At 37.2% G+C, this 15,811-nt stretch overlaps 1 protein-coding gene across 1 annotated transcript; it reads right to left on the bottom strand.

The window, feature by feature from the left end:
• Positions 1–12,721: 12,721 nt before the first annotated feature.
• On the bottom strand, positions 12,722–15,364 carry snai2 (snail family zinc finger 2). Its single transcript, XM_035428304.1, has 3 exons — positions 15,118–15,364; positions 14,231–14,773; positions 12,722–13,650 (listed from the first exon to the last, which is right to left on the bottom strand). Exons 1-3 carry the CDS (start codon positions 15,194–15,196, stop codon positions 13,469–13,471), a joined length of 804 nt encoding a protein of 267 aa, XP_035284195.1. The 5' UTR covers positions 15,197–15,364; the 3' UTR covers positions 12,722–13,468.
• Positions 15,365–15,811: the final 447 nt, after the last annotated feature.

Raw genomic sequence — 15,811 nt, 5'->3', positions numbered from 1 at the left:
ATGAATTGTGTGATTGTAACAACAATGACAAATAAATCATATGAATGTGGTAAATCAGTAAAACTGCCCTATTGACCATGTGGGGGTCACATATTTACTTTATTCTGAAAGCATTCAGCTTGCCCAATCTTTGTAAAAACACAGGTATATTTTTGTTCCAAACCATACCTCCCATACCATGTGGAGTTTGACTTTATGGTTAATACCACATCTGCTGACTGGTTGGACTGTCAGAAATTCCAGACGATGTTGCAATGCCCTGAGGCACTTTCTTAGTATGAATCAAAAATTCTGATTTTGTTTACATAGTTTTGCACGCCTGAGTTCTGTTCTGTTTGACATTCAGATTTTGTTTGTTATATGTCAGTCATACAAAGGATGTAATGCTTTTGCGCTATACATTTATAAACAGTGTGATAGATATAATAGATATAGACACATGAAAGGCAGTGGAATTGACAGCTGCATCTGCAGAGCACCCACTCCCAGCATGCCATTAGGTCTTAATTGTCAGAATAGCACTCTCACCAAAAGCTATCAGACCCCTCAGCTAATCCCACATCAATCAGTGTCTTACCTCAACGGCTGGAGAAGCCTAAGTAGCCTGTTGGTTTAACTGCTGATATTGGGTATCTGGTATGCCCTCTGATCACTGCCGTGGAATGAGCACAATCAAACAGCATAAGCCTCCCTGCTGCCTCTGGCTCTCATCAAAGCTTGATGTTGGTCCTCTGATAAAGAAGCAGGCATCGGTACTGCTGATTCATGGCAACCACCACAGAGTAAAGCATATATCAGTGTCATACCTTAATTCACAATCCTTATATCCATCCCCCCTCTAGTAACTTGAAAAAGACATGTATCGATCAAGGTAGGGAATATTTAGTGCAATAAAGTGAAAAGGAAAGTGTTAGCTGTTCTGACTGAAGCTTTGTTAGACAGCAGTTAAAATAAGTATAAGTCTGTGGATTTGTGTACTCCTCTGTGCCACAGCAGAGTAAAAACCAGCCCAGGAACGAAAAGGACCCGTGTACTTAATTTAGCGGCTTTGCTGTTCCCCTGTCATCCCTGGTGTATCTCCGTCACTCAGCTGCAACAATGGTTGATGGATGTCTGTCAATGTGACAGTTACTGTAATAACATTTTGCCACTCCATACTAACACCTCACACTAGAAGTATTTCCTGTCCAGCTGTCCACGCCTTTGAACATTATTACTCTAGTATATGAATGAAGAGAAATGTTAGAATATGTGCTGTAGATGTGAATATGGGTCACAGTGGGTTGTAATATGTATGAGTTTGCATGACCTAAATCTGCAGCCAAAAAGTTAGGCCTCAGTCAATCAGTGGGTTTACATGATGCTTGCAAAAGTTGATTTATTGTATTAGTCCGGCTAAAACTGGACTTTTAAAAAATCATGTAAACATTGTATTAAAATCGTACAAATTCCAATTTTTCAAAGTCGGACTAACATACCTAGATAATGCGGTTGGGAGTTGATTTACTACGGCATGTATATGCTTCAATAGGCCAAAAATTGGGCGTTCTGCGCATGTTCCGTAATTCACATAGCAACTACTGTGGCCAAGCGGAATCGATAACATTTCAGAAAATATATAACTTTAAAAGATTTAATTCAATCTTCTACTGGGACTTTTACCGTTTATTGAGGGTGTGACAGAAAATTTCGGTGCCGCTGACTATATTCGAATGTTTTTCACATTTACCGTTCGATTCAGCAAGTAGCCTACCATTCAAAGTACATTTTTATGGGTTAGTGCTGTCCGATTGTGCTAGCTACTTCACATTAACCTTGTACGGCGATCAATAAAGGCTAACAGCACAGTACCACTTAATTATTGTCACTTCTGTCACCACTGTAATGAAGTAAAAAAAGGCGACAAACAACCTTTTTTGTGAGAAATGCATTGTCGAGCTCACGTACATACACTGCTGGCGACATAAAGCTCCGTTGTGCCCTCCCTAGTATCATGGCAAAAAAAACACATTTCTGGATGGACGAGGAGACCAACTTCATGCTATCGCAACTAAAGGAGTTAAATATCTTAAAATACATGGATGGAAGAAAAATGCGGAATGACGAACTATTCAAAAAAGTTGCGACAAAATTGGAGGAAGCAAGATTTATAAGAAGCCTTCATCAGACACACCTCCGGTCAATAAATCGATTCTTTCCGAGTCATGTATATTGGGACAACGACAATAATCCAAATCTCATCTTTGGCCAAATTGAGCTATTAATATAGATCAGTTTCAACTTTGCATGTAAACGCACTGAGTGTGGAGCATAGCAAATATGGATCTTTGGAACAGAGGTACAATATACTTTCAGCAGCATTGAGATGCAGGTGGGCAAAGGGAAACATCTGTGCTGGAGGTGCAGAGATTGAAACCTGCTGATGAAAATGCTTATTATGGCAGGTGTTAAGTGTCAGGAATTGTCTTCAATACAGGCTTGGTGGGGGAGGGGAAACAGAATACACATACATGTGGATGTCTCCACCACTGATCTGAGGACACTCTGATGCGTTAAGCACCTGTGATTCTACTCTAGGCTCTAGATTTACAGTGTTGCAACATGAGGCATACTCTGGTTTTTAACATTTGTGGTTTCTCAAACGAAGTTCTAGTTATATGGATCTTTAAAAGTACATGTGAATGTGCATGATTTCAATTGAACCTTGAAATAACGATTATAAATTGTGAATATGCAATGTAAATGGACTGTATTCAGTTAGGTATGTAAGTCTGTCACTAGTACAGAACACCTTTAATTAGATAAAAAAACAATATTCAAAAACATTTTACTCTTTCAGCCTCGTTTCAACTAATAAATGTTGACTTGTGCACACACCAACATTAGCTCTGTTTGTAAAGCAGTTACTGAGAAACAATAGGCAGTAGATGACAAACAAGATGATTTATACGTTACGTGAAACGAGGTAGATAGACACAGCTCAATCCTATAATTGTAGGTAAGCGTGGGAATCAGAATATGTGGGAGCATAACAAGATGTTACACATCTTTGGGGAAGTGTCTGCTGATGTCAGTAGTGGCATGAGGAAAAGCACTGTTTCTTGGGTGACTCACTCGGTCTAATATTTTCACAGACCTGTACACTACAGTTGTTTTTGCATAATCTTGTTAACTATTTTACTTAAATACATTTCCCTGAGTAAACAATGTGGTGTGCAGTCAGTTGGCTGCTATTAAAGTAATATGTGATGATTTTCTCACAGATGGCCATACTATAATTCAGCTAAGAGGAAACCATTTGATTGTAACACCTTTTGTTTGCCTTGAGCACAATATGTGGTCTCAAGCCTCAGAGAAATACTTCTTAATCATTCATCATAGTACTGCTCTTAGAACAGAAGTAATGTGCATTAACATGAGAAATGAGAAATATTATGTATTTTGATTGAGAAAGAGCACTAAGATACACAATACTAGTATTGTCAGTACTGTTCTGAAATTGTTCCAGAGCTAGATACTGAAAGAATAGTGAAGTGAGCAAGTGATGGGTAGTAAAGGTGTGACAGTGATACCAAGACGAATATTTGTATGCTTTTCAGACTATACAGCTTATTATTGAACAGATTTAACAAATGTGTTTATCAAGTGACCATGACCAAGCTATGCAAACTTTTGCGAAGGCGATGACTATAATTCATATATTTCACATACTTTTTTTGGGAATTAAATACATTTAATAGATACTTTTGGTAATTTTAGTTTCATTTATAAAACTGGATGGATGCATTTTAATGTTGGAACTTGTTACTAATAGCCCAACTCGTGCTGTTCAGCATTACAAAATTGAAATAGTCCCATTTTATATTTCAAATGAAAAATTGTCAGAATTTCCATATGAAGTTTTATGTTTAATAAACTTTGTTTTTATATAGTTAATTTATGACCTATTGTCTTACTCGCTATGCCCTGTATGTGAATCAGTTTGTGGGCAGTCAGTACAATCAGTAGTTGTGACTTATTTCAGAAATTCCTATGGTGCATTTTCTTATCTGTGAAAGGCTTAGTGGTGGAATGTTGAAGTCTGCTTTTTATTTTTATTTTTTAAATAATTAAGGATGTACTATTTACAAATAAAGACTCTCAAACTAGAAATACTGCTATTGAGATGACGATGAGAATATAAAATGTGATTTCTAGGAGACACACGTCATCTTTTTATTTCAGAATACCCGAATACCAGGTTTGATCTTGAATGATCAAGGTGAGAAACCCCTGAAATGCACCCTTTAGAGCTGTTTAATTGCACCCTTGAAATATGAAAACATAGAAGGTCTATAATCCTCCATTGCTGAGAGAGTAGTGCCTTTCACCTGTACAAATATCTTGAGCTCCTGAGTGGCTCAGTCAGTAAAGCCATTCCCTATGAGAACCAATCACACCAAATAAAATGGTCTGGGAATGTCCTTCCACAGTTTCAAATTGCTTAAAAATGCTAGGTTGTTAGCATTGGCAGTAGAAGGTGCAATTGACTTGCATGGCCTAGTTGAAATGATTTAACAACATCTGCAATCATGTTAACAGACATTTTATCCCGATTACCTTTAGTATGGAATTACATATTTGATTTATAAAGTCATACAGCTAGAAATCGAACTAAAACACAATAAAATAACAAATCTACAGATATCATTTATCTGGATATCGAACACCAAACTACATGGCCAGTGCACCGGGTTTTTAAATCTGTACATGCGTGTTTAATATGCATGACCCATCTTGTTTGTGTGTGTGAGGTTTGGCATCGCCAGTCTAATGCCAAGAACATCGGCAGTAATTACATATTTATGCAGTGCAGAGATTATATTTTTTGCCATCTTTATGCAGACTCCTTCATTATGTCTCTTGAGAAATGAATGTGGAAGTAACATCACAGGAAACAAGAGCTCCTGAGAGGAGAGCCTGTGCATGTGTGAGCATGCGCATGTCTAAAATCCTTGCACTTGCAATCTGTGTCTCCCTGAACCTATGAAAAACACAAGAAATATGGTCCAGGACAACTCACTTATGGAATGGTGAGACAATAACATCTCTGCCTCTTTTATGTGACGAGACTTTATCTTTTGCTTTAATACGTGAAACAGGGGCAGCTGCTCTCAGCCCATGTGATCCTAGCAAGCTCTCTGCTGGTTCATGTGGAGGTCTCTGCCTTGTCAGGGCTTGTCAGCTGAGCCGAGCTGTACAGAGCATGGGCTTGTCTTTTCAAAAGGGCCTGGAGCTCATCTTTTCAAGAGCTTTTTGTTTGTCCCTCTAATATGCTGTCAGGTTCTGGACTGCGGATAATAAAAGTACCACACTGGCTACAAAATACACTGCAAGTGTTTTAGTCTTGTAATGAGACTTAAAATCTTTCTTTCCTCTCTCTCGAGTAGAAAATGTTAGCTTGTTTTAATCTTGAAATGAGTCAAACTGTCTCACCACATTACCAATATTTTTGCCTTATTTAACAAAAAATAAAATATAAATTGTACCTAAATTCCTTGTTCTTAAATCTAAGTTATTATTCTTAAATATTATATCCTGAATTTGTAAAAAGTATTTATCTGAGGCAACCTGCTTATTTACTTGGCTGCACTGCCTCTGTCATGTGTGCTTACTTAATGTAATGTATGTCTCAGTGCACCTTTCAGTGCAGGTGCCATTGCTGAAGAGTAAGACAGAGGGATTTTGGATAATTTTGAAAATGACATGCCATCTGTTCTAGTACTGGCCACAGTCCTATAAAGTATTTTAGCTTGAGTCAGGAGACAACAGAGATGCAACTAGACCATGCTTATACGTTTTTCTGTTCTTAAAAGTTTGTTATGACAGGATCAGACTTCCATTAGATTTTTATGTGACCTTTCATGAATATGACAGATTTCCACTGAAATTTGGTTATGATTTATGTCAGCAAGTGCGTGCTTCTATTACAATTATTTGTCAATTTTCACATATGAAATTCAGAAATCAGAAAGGCAAAATACATTTAATAAATATACAGGTTTTATTTTCCAATGTAATTTAACTAGTAGCAAAGCTCTGTAATGCAATTCATTCTTGGCCTAATAGTTGTGACTCCAATGAGGAGTTGGCCTATAATTACAGATAGTAAGAACTGAGTGCAGGAAGGTGTGAACATATAGCTGATTGTCTCCAGTCATTTCCAGGCAGTGTAAAAGGGGGAAAGTGTGAAGCTGTAGATGTTTGGTTTTACAGATTAAAACCTTCGTGCTGCATGTTTGTCAGCTGTTGCCTGTTCTGCGCAAAATGTGCCAGCACTGAGAGAATGGATATCCTGGCCTGGGCTATGATGACTCATAGCCTCACAGCATATGATTATATTTTATGATCATGTGTGAAGTAAATGTCAAGAAAGTAAATGCACACATGAAAACACCAGAAACACACAAAAACAGGAATTGTATATTGCTGTTTTCCACCATAAACCTGTGCTATGAAATATATGGTGAGAATTTGACCAGAAGCACAAAGAAAGATAACAGACAGCATCCTTCACATTAAAAAGATAGTCTCACCTGTTTGTATAAGTTTGTCTGTTAACATGAAAAATAATGCATTATGCAGGAAGAGGAAACAATGCAATATTTGAGGAAAAATGTTTTATGTCACACTCTATGGTGAATTTTGCTGCAGCAATGCATTACACACAGTAAGTATTTATTGCATTCCAAACAAGCCATATACAATCATATCGCAAAAAAATTAATGTTACTGCTATTTATGATGGTTTTTGACCTCATTTGCATATGGATACTTTGTTTGTGGGGGAAGAATTAAGGGCATAATGCAAAGGCCTGGTTTCTCAAACTATGCTGCCTGAAGGAATAGAATACCATTGTGAGAAAACAAACAGTCCTGAAGATAGTCCTTAATGTCTGCCATTCAAAGTAAACCAGACCATGTAAATTAAACAAAGCATATAAATATTCACCAGCTGTTCACTTGCCCTTTGGACAATCTTTGCTTGTTGGACTTTTGATGGGTTGCACTTGTGGCTAGAGGAGGGAAATGCTGCACAACAGCATATGATTCTGGTGGTATTAATTCAAATTGGTTAAGTGGCATGTGATTTGGCTTGTCGCAGTCACATGATGGGTCAGACTGTTTTTGTTAGCAAAGGACTGTTGCTGTGTGACATATTTAGTTGTACAGTTGGATAAACACTTTGCCGTTTCTTTACTTCCAACATTGAAGAGGTGATGTAAAATTGAGATGGATGTCATTTTGGAGGGCAGATGGTCATGGTGTCAGTAAAACTAATGAGAGTTTATATAGTATAAACACTGTGCTCATATGCCTGATTTGGTAAAGCACATTGTGAAAAGTTCAACCCGGATGTGCGTGAGAGCAGTTGTTACAGAAATACATTTTTTTATGATTTAATGCACCATTTACAGTACCATCTTGCTACATAATTTTAATTCCAGTGATCTTACAATGAGTATGTTTGTCAATAACAATTCAAACACAATTGCAATATTCAATGTAATTGACAAATTATTGTAAATTAATGATGGATGAATTTGGTATCATGACACCAAAATGAGTCATTGACTTGTCTGAACCAACCAAAAGATTGACCAGAAGAGGATGCTGTGCACAGTGAGACATACTGCCAACTGGACATCTTGCCAACTGAAGTCCCTTCCTCCTGGGGTGACACTTTGGTTAATTACGCAAGGCCCTTTGGGGCTGCCAGCCACAACAGTTCAGATCTGAACTGAGGCTTTGGGGCCAATCCACAAACTAGAATAATGGCTTAACTGTATGTCACCTACAAGCACCAATTTCCAGATATTTGATATGGAAATAAGCTCTGCACTTGTACTGACCATTGCTGGAAAACAAACAATTTCCCTACAAATCAAACTGTAATGTGTTACTGATTACAGACAATGTATTTACTCATTTTTACTTCTTATACCCTCAAATATCTATACATCTATATATCCATTAAAATTGGATCATATATGCCATGCTAACCTCACTGTCAGCGCTATCATTTGGTTCATATTAAGCGTAGAGTTTTTGGATGCACGTTCAGTGGGGTACATCAAAGAAGGACCAAAATGTGGAAGAAAGACCGACCATGTGGATGCTTTTAATGCAGTTCAGTGAAAAACTGCCTGGTGCATGTGGTTTCCACCACACAGCATATCTCCTTAAAGAGAGATCAATGTGAAATAGACAAATATTTGATCATGTTAAGCAAAAGGTGAGAAGAACCCAGCTGAATAATGAATCTAAACGATGTCAGGGAATATCATTGACTTTGTTTGCTACATAGCACATCCTGTGGTTTTGGAAACTTGTGACAGCCAAAGAAAAAAACAAAAAACAAAAGACAACAATCTTTGTATTAGAATCTTTCTGTATAGTTGGGATATACATGGTTCCATTGGAGATCATATTGAAAAGAGACATGGAAAATGATTTGTGCTATTGCCCATATCATATATTTTAAGTCTGATGGACTATCAAACTAATAATTTATTTAAGTCATGTTCAATATGTAAGACGTGTATGCTACATGTCAATTGATGTTGATTAAATACTACCATTACATGTCATCCACACTCTATGGGCGTTCCAGAATGACTTACCTCTTTGGCCTGGATTCAAACAACATTTGTCCTTACTTATTTGTCCTTATTTATATTACAAACACAGTTTATAAAGTTCACCAATTCATTATTTGTTTGAGGACTTTCCAGTTAAGAATGTTTAAATCGATGTGTTGTAATATAAAATATATTCTCACAGGTTTCAAATATGAATAGACAATTTATGAATGGTGGTAATTAAGATGATTAAATTCGAAGATTCAAAGTTAAACCAGCCAAGATGACAATTTAACATCAATGAATATGAAGTATATATGAAATACAGAAACTACTCTATTATAAACTACTTATAGGATTAAACTGTAACTGCATTAAAATATCTGTAACAGCATCAACTACCTGCATTGACATCAAATTACCCGTTACAATAATAAAATACAAGTTACATAATTAAACTACCTGTTATAGCATTAAAGTACCTGTAAGCTTTTTTCTCCTAACACAGTCTTACAAGTTCCCTTTTCAACAAGGGGACCTGTTTTTGGTTTGTCAAAAAAGGAAGAAAAAAAATTCACTTTCATTTTGGTGACTCTATTTAAACTGTTCCATAAAATATACAATCTGGTCATCTGAACAGATTGATGAAATAAAAGCACTCTTTAGCAGAAAGTCTGGGTTCTATAAACAGGGTGCATCCCTTCAGGCAGTTGGAGAAATTGAGAGCAAACAATAATCTCTTTCTCCTCAGGTCAGCTCTGAGAAGGGCTCGTGGATCACGCTCTGCGAAGAACAATCAGGCCTCAGAGGAGATTCTTAATTTTATTTGTTCCACTTAATAGTCATAGTGGAATCATGCTGTCCATTCACTCTTCAGTCAGCAGGTCTGAAAGAATGCACCAATCCTGATGCCCCCCTCCCCCTCTCCTTTACATCAACTCACAACTGTCAATGTGAACCACTCTTAGCTGCCTAAATGAGATTTGTCCTTAACGCTCAGTAAATGAACAAATAAGTGACATTTTCAATTTCCTTCCCAACATTTTGAGAGTTGTGCTCACTAATTCTTGAAACTATTTTGCATAATAAATAAGGGAAAAGTTAAATGGCTGCTGCTGAGCTGTCTGGGTATGGCTTTATTCTGAAGTCAGAGTTCTGATGGTAACCATAAAGACCCTGGGCGCAGGAAAACATTGGTATTCTGTCTATCCTCCAGTAAAACGGTAGAGTGATATGTACAGTTGCACAATTATTGTATATAATACAAAGGAGACGAGCAGGAGGAATATGGTCAATTAAGTGATTGTTTATTTACGATGCTTGGCATGACTTAGGATGAATGAGAAGTACTCAAGACAGACAATGAAAAGTCAATGGCTGGAGCTTTCAATTGGCCTAGTATTCAGCAAAGCCTTTCATCTTCTTTAGGCAATGATGGTAATTCAACACATGTAGGTCTATATTACACAGCATTTCTGTTAATAGTTATTTATTTCTATTAATAGTTTCTCATGAATTAACGTATCAGTGTAACTGCTCAAGTTGCTTTATAACTGCAAGTGTGTGTATGCAGGATTAAGGTACACAATTCATATTATTATTTCTGAAATTGTGGTTACATTATTATACAGGTATTTCTGCTCATTTGGTTGTATTTCTAGCAATCTTCCATAAACTAGATAAATGTGATTTGCAAAACATGCATTCAGCTTATTTAAAACTTTCCACTGCCAAAATGGACAAGTTCTCCAGCTTATTTCTAAAGCCACCAAATTCCATTACATTTTTTGGTTAGTTGACTGTGATGTCCTCATAACTGACTGTAAACCCCACCCCCATAAATAAATTAATAAAAAAAACAGAAAAAAACACCATCACCACCCCATGTTTATGAAAATGAAGAAGACATCTGGAGCTACATTTATTTATGGTGTTCTGAAAACCCTACTGTATTTCTTCATGAATCTTGAAGCAAACGTGTGTGCAATTCATAAAGCTGTAACTACAACATTACCAGAACATTGTACTCTGAAAATAATGAGTTTGTAATACTCAAGGTGCAGCACTACAACCTATGGAAGCAGTCTAACATATAGGCTGATACCCATAGTGCAACGTCACTGCAGACGAATCGTACTGTGTGTTACGGTGGCTTAGGCTTGAGGCTCTCTAGGATTGTTGACACCTGCTTCTGCCTCAGAAAGAGAGATTGGATATCCTTCAGATCCTCTTCTCCAATGAAATGGGGGCTCTGCAGACACCTGAGGTAAGTGCCTGCTGGTGACTCAAACTGTTAGGAATCCAACCATTGTCACAAGGGAGCCCATTTTCTTTCCACACAACCTGAAAGAAAAAGCTGCGTAAAACCCCATACACTTGTAAATGAAAGTCTGTATATACCACATATCAGAGCTTTCAAACACAGGCAAGTTACTTTGCTTCCTTAAAAATGTCTAACAGCACACCTGCACTTGAAGCTTTGTATTTCAGGCTCATCAATATGCGGTCTCATTTGTCAGTGTACATTTTTCACAACTCTCACCAGGTATGTTTCCAATTTGTCACTGTATTTCTGCATAATACACAGATTCAATGTTTTTTAAGCACTGAGGCTGATATATTACTCTACCTTCTAGTTATGGGTGAGTTTATTCATGCTAATAATGCATATGGTTTTTTTCCTGCACTATTGTTTACATGTTAAAGATCTTAGCAATATCCTAAGTTAACCAGAAATCAACAGAAAAGTTCTACAACATAATAAAATGACAGTTAAAAACAAAGCATTTATACAGAATTTATAAAAGACATTTCTTCATGTGCACACAATTTAAAAGAGTAGACAGTATGAAAAGTAGTGCAGTATGAAATTACAAGTTGCTACACTACTCTACAATTGTCGCTTGTTAGTTCAGACATGCCTGTCTAAAACCTCTGAGAATTTTCACGCTGTATGTATATTGACTGTCTCAGATAAAAAAAAACCACATTTCTAAGTCACTTTCGAGTCAAGAATACAAGCACATTCTTCAGATGATCCTTTGGCATCTCATAAAATATTTATTGTGGAAAATATTTACCATTTTTGAAATTTTATATATGTAGTAAGCATGATCCCACACCTCTGCAAAAAACACAGGTTTAAATGGCCACAGTCCAATTAGACATGGCAAAAAGTAAAACATGTCTCTGCATTTTTGAATGTTATGATGTATACTGTACTCCTGTAAGAGGCTGATTTTTTAAATTTATTATAAACTAACATTACAAACTATGTCCTTACCAGCAGTTTCATAGGTGATCTTTTTCACAGGTGTTGTGATTAGCTTTTACTCTTTAAAGTAACACCTACACTATCAAATGAAAGGGCAGGGGTATTTGAAGCCTTCAAAGAGAGTAGCGTGTGACTGCAGGTCAATATTGTATCCATGTGTTAAATTTCAAGGTTGTTTGATGTCTGAACAGGTTCACAAGGAGCAGGTTCAGCCCCTAAGTGGTCAGTGATTTCCTAAAATATGTTCCTCCCATACAATCCCATTCAAATGGCCTTGTTCCGTTTCTTGAGATGGTTGTAGAAAATTCATAAACTACTCAAATTTTAGACAAATTAAGCTGGTAGTTCACTTCAGCAAAAAGAGAATCAGTTAGAAAAATTGATCCATTATCTATTAAATCCTGAAAAGTATTGAATCTTGTATCACAGGGAAATATTCACACTAAGATGTATCAGCATGTACAACCTTTTTTTGTAAAAACAATTATTTTTCATTTATACCTCTATAAAACAAAAGATGCAATGATAGAGGCTATCCATCGCTAAAAGAAAGTTGGAAAGCCTCATGGGTCAGAAATACACCATGAGTTACAAATACACTCATAATGCTAGAATTTAACAGCTCTTGTCAATTGTTAGAGTTGCTATGAGCATAACATGCTGTAATTCTTTATAAATGCAAATGTGAAGAGAAACATCACTCATTTGCAAGAGAATTCACAGGTATTGTGTGGTTGCAGACCCACAGTGCAAATTAGCATGTCAATAATAATGGAGTCATTTTACTCAAAGTCTTCCTTGGTGAACAAAAACTCAAACATTTAGATACAATTCCTGCATTTTTTTATTTAAAATGTGTGTAAAAAACACTAATAACATTCATTCATTCATGCTTTTGCAATTCAAACAGTCTAGATACAATACACTCATTTCATCCACGCATAATACATTCAAATATATAAAAATATAAATGCAAAACTTAATTATTTAGAAACAAACATTACACAAATGCCAAATTGAGTTAAGGCACTTGACAAGAGTATTGCTATTTTGAGTGCTGTCAAACAGTTATTGCGTTTAAATACTTTCATTCTTTAAAAAAAGGACTTGCACAAATTCCCTATACAGCAATGGCTTCATAAATCCTATGGGCTGGAAACCACCTCTTTGTATAGCTACCACGAACCATGTGGAATGTGTCGTGCAGTGCTTTAAAAGGTGCAAGGTAAATATAAAAATGGCTGTAACCATTCCTGATACCAATCCTATAATTGAAAATGGTTAGAACATCACGACACTTGAGAAGGCCTAATGCAGAGTCAGATCCATCCAATGGAACAATTACAGTAAGAGTAACTAGGCACTTGGCAGTAGAAAGAACACTGATTGCAATGGAAAAAGTAAAAAGAAACAATACTGTTTAAATGAAATGTATGTGACAAGAGTTTATACTGAGTTTTACATTGAAATGACATGGATTTGGTTTTTCAGTCAAAGAGATCACGCAGATGTTTTAAAGAACCTCATTATATCCTCCACTGGAGTAGTAAAGGTCTCTGTTGCTTATCCCGTCTCAGTGTGCTACACAACAGCCAGATTCCTCATGCTTGTGTAGAAGAGACATTCTGGAGAAGGTTTTGGAACAGTTTTTGCATTGGTATTTTTTCACATCAGAATGGGTTTGTAGGTGCGCCCTGAGGTTGGACCGGTCTGCAAAGGCTCGGCTGCAATGTGGGCACGAAAAGGGCTTCTCTCCTTAAAAAAAAAAAAAGAAAAACAAAGAAAATCAAGAGACGTCAACATACGCCAATGCGGAATAGAAAATGAAACTGCTCTCAAACCTATGCCGCTACAATTAACAATTCCGCATTTCAATCATACAGTTTACAATACAATGTAGGAAGAACGCTGTTAACCTTAGCATTAACATTAAAAAGAAAGGTGGACAGCTTCCATGGTGTGTAGCTACGGTTGCAAAGCTGATGGACTGCGTTGCACATAGGCTACTTGTTTTTAAAAAATAAAAAGCTTTCATACACATTCAATGATATAATTAATCGTTTTCCGGTATTATTTCAAGTAAGTCAAGTATAAAACATGGTTCTGTTCTTATACTGACAGTGATGCAAATCTCTTATTTAGCTAAGGGCGGTAACATTCGCAAATGCATGTATTAAATTTCATTAACCATTTGATCTCTGAACTAGGCGAATGCGAGAACTCATTTTCTGGTGTTAGATACTGCTTCATAACTTTCAGTGTTTAAAAAAAATATCTCAATGGCTTGCCCTGGTTAGGCCATTTGTTGGTCAATATAAAGTTAATATGTGCTTACCGGTATGCGTTCTGATGTGTCCTTGAAGCAGCCACGGTCTGGAGAAAGCTTTGCCGCATATTTTACAGACGCAAGGCAAAGTGTGGGTCCTTATGTGCATCTTCAAAGCTCCAAGGCTGACATACTCCTTTTCGCAGTATTTACAACTGAACGATTTCCTTGTCTGTGCATCACAGTGCAGTTGCTTGTGCTTTAGCAGTCCTGAGTACGTGGAATAGGACTTGTTGCACAAACTACATTGAAACTTCTCAGTTTCGGCATGCGGATCTGTGAGTTTGGTGTGGATTCTCTCGTCCTCGTCGCTTATCGGACTCTCAGAACCACTGTGGTCCTTAGACGAAGTATCAGAAAGCGGCGGTGGACTAACACGTCCGAGGGACGAAGGGTATCCAGAGATAGGAGAGAGGTCATTCGGTAGAGGGGATAGCGGCCGGTTGCTCGTAGTCCACACAGTGATAGGATTATATGCCACCGAGCTGAGAATCTCCGGCTGGGGAATGACAGGCACCGGGAAGCCCTTATACAAGTACGGTGAAATTAACACTGCAAAATGAAACAAAATATATTTACAAATTAATACGGAACATTGTTCGTAGCCTATGACATACATTTTAGTTAGATGCAGGAAAACGAACACATAAGAGAACCAGGTCCAGTGGAGTGGAGTCCATGACATATAGATTAGACAGCAGTTCAACTCGACAAGAAGTTCAAAGAAATAGCCTAGCATATACAGACCATCTGAAAAGTTATGACATTTTCCAATAGCCTACTAGTAAATAGTCTCTTTGTGACAACTAGCATGTGTGTAGGTTAAGGCGACGTAGATTCAACAATGCCGTCGGCAAAATGTGTGAGAAAATGAAAAAAAATATATTTAGTTTTACCTGTGGGACTGTCCAGTTCACTGTAATTTGGCTTCTTAGCGGAGTTAAAATGTTTCTTTACAAGAAACGACCGTGGCATCTTGAAAATGAAATAGGCCAGCCAGTGAAGGAAACGGGTTTATAAATATAACGGTCCCAGCCCTTCTCAGTGAGCGACAAATCACTGTAACCTCACAGTTTCCTATTGCATAGTCCAAGACAGGAACATCGTGCAGAGTAACGCTATAGTGGCAGTTTGGCAAAATGCAGTTTAGAGCAGTAAATACTCTTGGTCAGGTGCGGAGGAGGAGTTATGTGTTGTAATTTACATATCATGGGTCCCTTCAACCCAATTAAAAATTACGTTTTTGACGTGTTGACTTGCAGGGGGTGGAGTCAACACCACCTTCTGGCGAGACAGGTGTTTTGTGAAAATACATCAGGGTTGATGGGAGGGGTCGTGGGGCAGCAATGGTGTTTGGACTTGTTGCCGAAAAGTGTGCTATTCTGAGGAAACATTCCTGTGTAATCTTCGGAATGTACAGGTTGTTGCAAATTTGATTTTTATTGCCTAGCTCGAGAAAGAAGAGTGTTAGGCTTCTTCGTGTGTAGCAAGTTATTTTAGTCGTACTGCATTTAATTGATAGACGCCATACAGTTATAACTAGGCTACATTTTCAAGTTGTTCGTTTCGGATTTACTAGCCAACACAGAT

The sequence above is a fragment of the Anguilla anguilla genome, chromosome 8 (assembly GCF_013347855.1).
Source record: "Anguilla anguilla isolate fAngAng1 chromosome 8, fAngAng1.pri, whole genome shotgun sequence".
Taxonomy (NCBI): Eukaryota; Metazoa; Chordata; class Actinopteri; order Anguilliformes; family Anguillidae; genus Anguilla; species Anguilla anguilla.
Note: the sequence above shows the minus strand (reverse complement) of the source record. Positions and strands in the feature narration are given on the sequence as shown.